The following is a 9122-nucleotide window of genomic DNA, read 5'->3' on the forward strand; positions in this document are numbered from 1 at the left end:
TAATGTCATTCCTCTCTCACTGTATTTTAATTAGCAGCGGTTTTTTGGAAATGGCAGAGTACATGCTCATACGATGACTCAAAATGTAACTTGGCCTGCAGTTTTCTTTCGGGGAACAGAACACTCTAATTCAAATCCATTATTAAAAAGCAGATAACATGTGCACTTTCTGAAATGCCTGTGACTTCACTCTTTTGATTTTATGTAATTATAAGAGAATGTTCATATGTATTTGCTTTTCGATTGGCACAGCATTTTAAAACTGAGTGTCTTCAGATAAAGTGCATATTTTCTTTTGGTTCATAAAGAATATCCCCAGTTTATGTGCTCAAAACTTTTGTGAATGTTTTATAATGCAGTCACAGTGCAGTTTATAGCTGTGCTTACGATAAGAATTTTTACACATACCCTTTGTATGTAAAGAAAATAAATATTAGATGTTAGTTTGGATTTTGAAATCAATCGTTAGTAACTAGAACCTATCCCTTTCCACTGTGTTATCTTAAAACTGCTAGCAGTTCTCAAGCAGAACTTTGAACACAGTATTTTTCCAAACTTTGCAGCTCAAAGTAAATACTTTTCATTTAAACTAATTTCAGTTATAAAATAGGGAAAACATCACCCACTTAAAAACAGCTTAAATTGCATGTACTTTGTCACTGTAAATAAACAAGGTAAACATTGACATAACTTCAAACTATTCTTGGGTTGAAAAAAATCTGCAGTTCAAAATAAAATTCCGCCTTTGGTCAACATTTTGGATGCAATTCAAAGTTTCTCATAAAATAAACATATTTTAAAGAGTGTTTTGAATTTCACTGCATAATTCCTAGCCAACAGAAATTACAGTGGTATCTTTAAGGTTTATTATATGTCAGATCAATAGCCATTATACAGGACTAACACAATCACTGAAGAGCAATACCTTTCTTCTACTTAACCCTTACTGCTAGGACATGAAGAAAAACTTCTGTAGTTGGTCCTTAGGGAAATCCTCTCACAGAGTGAAACTTTCTTGTTTCTTTGTTTAATAAGAAGAGTCTTCTTTTTTGGAAAAAATGGAAACTGAGCTGACTTTCCAGTCCAGAAAGCAAAATACTCATTAAGGTAATCTTAATGAGAGTTTTTCAGTAAAACAGGGAAATAGTTTTACATCCTGCCTAATAACAAACTATTTTGAAGCTTTAACTTAAAATGAAAATGACCCATCACAACAGATTGTAAATTTTTTTTCTGATGTTTTTAAAAGTGCCTCGATGATTTCTACGTCTAGAGTGTTAAAGTTAAGTATTTGCTGTTTTATTTAAACATTTTGAAAAATGAACATTCTGGGGCTTTGCAGCATTATTAAGAAAAGCTGTCCATACTTTACCATGTTGTTACATGTGTTTATCTGCTGATTATAAAATGTGTTAAACAGTATTTTAAAAACAACAAAAAAAAATGCAGAGCTACGCTTTGATTAATTCAGTGAACAAAACATATGCTGTTGGTTCTGTTCTATGAAATTCATATATGATCAATAAAATCTTTTAAAAGAGCAACTTTGGCTTTTAGGATTGTACTGCCGACCATGTTTTTCATCCCAGCTAACTCTGGGCTCGTACTGTTAACTTAGCAAACAAAACCACTTTCTGGCTATAATGGTAATGTCTTTTTAATATATTTTTATCCTCTTTCTAAATTTTCTTTAGGTTGGAAGCTGTGTATTGTGGGTGTTACCCACTTTGTCCCAAAGATTTGGTTTATCCCGAAATATTTCCAGGTAGCTGCTTTAATGTACTTTTGTCTTTGTTGAAATTTACTACATGATTCATGCTAAATTAGAAAGTTTGAAAATAAACTTAGGCAGGAGCAATTGTTTATTTGGCAAGTCAACATGTTAGTGTTAAGGAAAATTTTATGTGTTTTAATACATTAGAGTAAGCTTATATTTACCATCTGTTCTTTTAAGATAACAAAAAAGCAAGTTTTCAAATAGCATTCTTCATTGTTAGCATACACATCCCATAATGATGGATTTTTATAAGCAGGTCAGCATAGCTGCAATTGCTTACAGATTTTTTTTAATGATATACACAGAGAAAAATTGAGGACTGAAAGTCACACCAAATTATTTCAACAATTGACTAGTTAATAATATGCAACTGTTGTACAGAGTACGTATGGCTATCGTACTTGTTCTTTGAAAAAATTCTCATCACTAAATATATCACATATGCATTGTGTTACATTAGAATAATGTATTTTAATCACCCAAAGGAGATGTCTAAACAGCACAACTACACAGTCTTATTTAGCATTAAACATCCTTGTGAGCTGAGGTAACCTTATAAAATCATGCTTAAATAATGTAAAACACGAGGCGGCACAGAGCAATATGCATTTTTAATTAGTAAAGTGACTAATATCGGGTGTGTGCTTTGAGGTTTTTGTTTCATTAAAAATGTATCTGTTTTTCCTGCAGCTGAATATCTGTATTCTACACCTGAACAGCTTTCAAAAAGGCTCCAGAATTTCTGCAAGAGACCAGATATTACAAGAAAACATCTCTATAAGGTAGTTATTGAGAAGAGATTTATGTGGTATAAATACCATATTGAAGTACAAAGAAAAATCTTAAAAAAAAAAAAAACATTTAATTAACATACTAATGTTTAAAGGAAACATGCTAGGGAGGGATATTAGTTGTTACACTAACAAGGATTAATTAAACTGGATGATGCCAGTTGTATTAACCTAGGTCTTATGAAATACGTGCACTTAATGCATGGTACATGCTTTTTTTTTAATTTATTGTTTTCTAAGATGACTGTCCTTTACATTTAGCCCCAAGAGGCTTATAAAAATGAACCTGGATTAATGTAACTCATTAGTTTAAAAGGAAGTAAAAGGAAAGATTCTACAATTATACTAATGAGGATAAGCCTTTCTTCCCATCCTAATGAAATCTTCAGTCCTCAAAAATTCAGGTGAATGACATTTGTGAAATTTGGTGTTCATTTTTTAAATACTTTAAAGATGATTTTGAGAATCAAATGTTTCCTTTGTCTAGTAAAATTACATAAAAACCCTCAGTTAGTTTAGGATTCAACTGTCAGTCTCCTCTCTGAATGACAGAGGCAAAAGGAAAAGAGTTTAAATAGCATCATCATTCAGTCCCTTCATTCGTTATGTTTTTTCCCCTTGTTTGAATCAAGAATTTTACATTGTTGGAATAACAACAGAGAGACTCTCCTAAAAGTCCAAGTAATTGAACTGGGATAAATCTGCTTTACGAGTTGTGAAGGTGGCTCTAGGCCATTAGTAATATACCTTTTTATATTCTTTGAATGTAGCATCTTCATTTTACATAAATTCAGTATACTTTACAATCTAGCAGTTTTCTAATCCAGCATATTTTAATTTTCCTATGTTAATATGTATCCTTTCTACATGAAATACAGCCCGCTGCCTTTTTTCCTCTCCTTTCCCTTATCATGGCCTCAGATACATACATATTTACATAGTGATACATCAAAACATGACTTTGTTTCTGCAGGAAACAGTTAAACTTCAAGAAAAAGGGAGAGAACCAAAAATGCAATTTAACACCCAATTTCAAGCTCATTATCTTTCATTGTCTATTAACTTGGCAATGGTTCAGAAGGTAGCTCATAATAGTTTAAAATGCTGACTGAACAATTCCAGGCTTCAGTGTTACTCCTTCAGTCAATACGATTGTATCGTATTCGTAGGAAGCTTCAAAAAGAAAACAGTCTTCCAAGGTTTACATCCAGATTTCCTCATTTTGAAAGTTCAGTCATGGTCTTGTTTGGGTAAAATGTTAATTTGGTAGTTTCCCACATAATAGACTGTCAAAATATACAGATTATGAAATTGAAGAAATAGAATAATATGTATTAATACAAATAGGTTCATCTTCTACATATGACACAAAGCTACTTTTTAGTGAGTTTACCATCGGATTATTGATTTTTTTTTCCTTCTAGTGAATTTTTGGGCAATTTTTTTTTTCAGTTTTATTGAGATATAATTGACTTACTGCACTGTAAAAGTGTGAGGTGTGCAGAATTGTGATGGACATATGTTTTGAAATGATTAATGATTACCACCACAAGTTTTAGTTATCACCCATCATCTCACAGAGGTACCAAAAAAAAAAAAAAAGCGAGAGAAAAAATGTTTTTATCTCATGGTGAGAATGGTGAAGCATTTTAAATTGTATTTCCACCATCAGAATTTTCCATTTTTAATTTTGTTTCCAGGTAGGCATTATCATCCCTGATCTTTAACCATTTCAAAAGTTATTTCAACAGGTTGCGTAGAGTTACAATAAAAAACACATCTCCAACTGAAATATTTTAAAATAGCTATTGCCATAACATAGCTCTAATTATTTCTTTTTCCAAGAGCTTCTGGAAAAACTCTGAAGCAATGTCAACTTAGTGGTATGCTATTAATATACCAAATTGTTCTTCCTATAGCTTAAAATATAGCAAATACCTTAAGTGTTTGTTCATGTTACTATGGTTTACATACATTACTAGTCCATGCATCCTAACATGATCCAAGTCAGTTTAAGAAATTAGTGTTTTATGTATAAGCATTTATAAGAATTTCTATATATTATTTATTTTATGTACTTTTAACATGGATTTTTTTTTCTTATGAATCTATTATACACATTGATATATATCCTCATTCTAGATCCTGATGACATGTATCCAAAAATTCATCTCAAAAATGAATAAGTTAGCCCAGGAATTAGAAATAATCAAGAGCTTTACAATGCAGTTGCCAGGACAAACTGATAAAAATCACAAGGACCACAGATCTAGTTGGGTGGTTGTAATAAGATTTAGAGCTAAAACAGAAAAGGAATGCCAGCTATAACTTTATCATTAAGATTTAATACATTACACTATTTTTTTTTTACCTTACGTTTTATAAATATTCACATTTCAGGTAACATTTGCCCTCACTAAATATCAGAGAATTATTTTCCCCAAGGCAGCTTTGTATTTTTCTTAGGCAATGGAAGAGACTTGTGTGTATATTATACAGAGAGTATTGAGGTTTTCTTTTTAAATGTATTCCATTGGACAGTGCTGTTTTGCTTTTAAAAACATATGCTTCTAAAATCTAAAAGGATAGAAAGTCACTGAATTCTTTACTTTGCTCCTTTCACATTTTTACACCTTACTCTTTTTTTTTGTTGTTAAAAGTTTACATTTTAAAATCATCTCAACTACTTATCATGTAGAGTTCACTTTAGGATAAGATTTTTCATATGGATTCACACTTAGAAATTTAATGACTAGAATAAGGCTACTAACACTTGGCTTTTTTCTCACATGAGACATTATACTTTCAATATGAGTGAGAGTTTGGGGGCTATAACTTGAAGCAGGATTTGAAACAGAATGCTAGTAACTGAAAAGCAGAAACAGAATTTGATACCTTTTTTTTCTTAAAGTGACTCTTTCTGCTACAAAACTCCATGCTCATGACTTCTCACCTGAAATGGTTTCAGACTTGAAATGTTTAAATTCCTCGTGTGCATGCAAGTGTGCTCCCCTTCTCTCTCACACAGACATTTTACTTAAGATATTTAGAGAAATGCATGCAGAAATCACATTTCTTAATTATTTTTAAAACTTAAAACCCTGTTCTGAATTTTTAAAAAATCTAAAGCCATTTCTTAAAAAGTTTGCCACGAGGCTCAGCCATTGGACTGCAGGTTTCTTGTACTTACAGGACATGTCCCTTTCTAAGTAGGTTACACCCCGCAGCCACACACTTGCCACAGAGATAAAGTAGGTTTCACTTCATCTGTAATAGGGAGCTCTTTTATGACTCTTGAACACAAGATTCTAGAAATAATCATAAAGTAATCAACCAAGGATTAACTTCTAACAGTAACATAGGGCTTCCTTTTACAACCCAAGTAAGTCTCATACCGGGAAGTTATATTTTTTGGGGTCTCATTTTGACAATGGGAATTTACTTACTGAAAATTGCCAACAATTACTTGAGATCAGTACTTTATGCTTTTAGAGAGCCTTTGATCATTAGATTTTAAAATGCTTTAGAGGAAAATTTCTGTTCACCCCCTTGTTACCAGTATTGAAAAGAGCACAAAAGTACAAATGGGGTCATTGTATAAAATATATACTGCCAGGACTAACAGTAGGTTTTCATTCCCACCCTATTTTTCATTTATTTTTATTTATAAATTGAGTGATATTCTGTGTTTAAAAACGAGAGAGAGAGATGCCATCCTTCCTTTGCTTTACGAGGGTAAACTGTAGTTTAAGTTTTTTCAGATGATAGCAGCTGATTTTTATTTTGTTCCCCTCTTCAAGTTCTTTCACATTCCAGAAACCTTTATAACCTGCTGTTATTTGGAGGAGAGGATAACTTTCAGATTTCTGCCTAAAAGTGATTCCAAAGAGTGATTAAGCTTACAGTTCAGATTCAGAGCCCAGAAAAGCCATTTGTGGTTGTCTTAATTATATCAGGTTATATCTCCCCGAACCACAGCCAAGCCACTTGAAGTTTCCTTCAAGAGACTGGTCACTTTATAGTCCCCTTTTAATTTGAGTTTATACTCTAGATGTGAATAAGGTGGTGCTCACTAGTATTAACACGCCTCCAAAGTCATTACTTTTTCCTTAAAAAATGAAAACTTAAAAGCTCATGACATTTTTAGAACTTCAAAAACCTCTCAATTGCACCAGCACAGTCTAAGGCAAATGATCCGTCTCAATCTCTCTTCCTCCCTCCCCGTTACTCGTCCCTCTCTTTCTTAACTTCTTTCCTTGATTTTGTTTGGCTTGGTTTTCCTTTGATTTGTCTAAGTAAAATGCAAACAAAAAATCTTTAGCACAATAGATATACTCAGGGTGATTAAGATCAGTTAGAGGTTTTGGCTGCTTCTCTTTCTCTGCTACTAATTTGTAGCCTGGCTCTAGGTGAACTTCTTGGCCTCTATATGATTCATCTATAAACTTGGAAGAATTCTTTTTTTCTTAATTCTTAATAGCATTTTCCCCCTGGGGTCCTGCTATAATGAAATAATGAATATAAACCCGTTTGTAAACTTGAAGTGCTTTATAAATTCCACGTAATAGTAATGGCATTTCTCTTGTGCCTTCACCACTTAAAAGTAAAATTCACATTCACAAAAAACATGTATTAAGAGTGTTGTCTATCTTATGTTTAGAAAACTTAAAAGTTGGATGATAAACTTCTGATAGCTGTCATCCATAACATAAACCAGGAAGTTTGTGTGCAGTAGAATATACCCATTTGCAAAAAAAAAAAAAAAAAGTGGGGTTGGGGGGGCAGCTTTCCACAACGGTTGAAAATATAGTTACACTTTAAGCCAATCAGAAACTGGGATTTCCTGAGGTGATGAAACTTGAGAACCATTTACTTGGTGGCTTTTTGAAATATAATTGACGTAAGTTATGCAAATTTACAATATGAATTTTCAGCATGCTTTAGTCTTTCGGTCGTTAATGCTTCTTCATTGCTTTTTCTTCTCTCCCTCCCCCTTACAGGGTGAAATGGCTCCTTTTTCTTGGGCAGCCCTACATGGTAAATTCAGGTCTCTGCTTACAGCAGAACCTAGGGAAGATTTGTGACAGATGGGGCTAAGTCACAAACTTGCAGCCTAAGGCAGAATCTGTAGAACTTTCCAGAGTGTGCCCATATTTACCTGATCAGAGAGAAAAGAAAATCTGCAGAGGAAGCTGAGCCTGGCTGCTTGTCATAGCTGACACAGAGCCATCTGCCACAAACCTGTGGCGGCTTCAGATCTCCAATCCCTGCCACCACCCCAACTCAAATTAAATACAGATTCCTAGAGACGTTATGATGGTTACACATGTCCTCGGCATCACATGGAGGAGACTGTTCAAAAAAAATATGTGGCCTGTTGTATAACCGCACTCATGTATCCCATATGTGGTGCCACATTGAATTTCCGGTTGAATCCGTTTTTATCCTTTGTACTGGATGACATGGTGCCTGAATTCTTTCTTTTCGCCGACACGATGGCAGCCAAACTGCAGCTTCAAACGCTCTCACTTGGCTGGGTTTCTACCTAGGTTGCCAGGTTATCATCGGAGCCTTCTTGTGTCCTCAGAGGGCCACGGGGCCTGAAAGGAGGATCAGAATGCTACTGACTAATTGGGCAGCCATCTCGGAATTGTTTGTGGGCAAAGAGCTGCTCTAGCACTTTTCTTTTAGCAAATTAATGACTCCCTGGCACCAGGGTTTTAAGTGAAGGTATTAATAAGAAGTCTGGCAGGTATTCCCATGATTCACAGAGTTACATTTGCATTTAATTTATCTTAAAGAAAGTTGCAAGATAAACAGCTGTAATTCAGACAAACATGGGAAATACACTAAGTGGGGCCATCTCGCCCATAAAATGAACACAGAGATACTTGTTTTAATTCTTTTCCAGGCATAAAAATAGAGAAATAAAAATACTTCTTACAAAACCAGTAATTTTGATATAAATATTTGTCAAAAATATTTGCATCCAGCTACAAATATAATCTTCTCAAGATAAATCACTTATGATTCCAATAGTCAAGCTGGTGTATTTGTTAATGTCAAGATATTTTGAATGGCTAGATTGTAAAATAAATTTTTAATAAAGTGCCCACTGCAATTTTTAATTAACACATCTCATTTCCATGTAAGTGTGTACATCTATCTGTATGTTTCTATCTGAACACTTTCCTTGTGTCAGAGACAACGAATACAATTGTTTCTTTTCCCGATGAACGAGGATCTGTTTTGCAAATGTTTGTGAGATATTATGACATTTCCAAGATTTTCTTTGCATTCTGGAAAGCAGGAGGTAAACATTTGTAGTCATTAAGGTAAAGTCTGTTGATAAACCATCTTCTGTTTACTGACAGGTAAATTGTAACTCTCCTAGCTTTTGAAATGAATAACTTCTATAAGCTGCAAAGTGAGGAGCAGCCAGGGGAAAGGGGGCAGACAAGGGCCAAGCCTGGCTGCTTGGCTTTTAGAAGGACTGAGTTGTCTAGCAGGCATCTGAGACAGAGGGGGCACTGGTTCAAAAGTCTGGTAGGACC

The 9122-nt window shown here is 34.0% G+C and overlaps 1 protein-coding gene across 4 annotated transcripts in view; it reads left to right on the plus strand.

Moving 5' to 3' along the window:
- GTDC1 (glycosyltransferase like domain containing 1) overlaps positions 1–8696 on the plus strand; it is a 384670-nt gene extending 375974 nt beyond the window's left edge. For all 4 annotated transcript variants that reach the window (XM_055572676.1, XM_055572674.1, XM_055572677.1 and 1 more), the window contains 3 exons: positions 1695–1765; positions 2468–2559; positions 7569–8696. In XM_055572676.1, the coding sequence (XP_055428651.1) occupies positions 1695–1765; positions 2468–2559; positions 7569–7665 (260 nt within the window). In that variant the 3' untranslated portion in view covers positions 7666–8696. The remainder of the gene's footprint in view (positions 1–1694; positions 1766–2467; positions 2560–7568) is intronic.
- Positions 8697–9122: the final 426 nt, after the last annotated feature.

Source organism: Bubalus kerabau, chromosome 3 (assembly GCF_029407905.1).
Source record: "Bubalus kerabau isolate K-KA32 ecotype Philippines breed swamp buffalo chromosome 3, PCC_UOA_SB_1v2, whole genome shotgun sequence".
Lineage (NCBI taxonomy): Eukaryota > Metazoa > Chordata > Mammalia > Artiodactyla > Bovidae > Bubalus > Bubalus kerabau.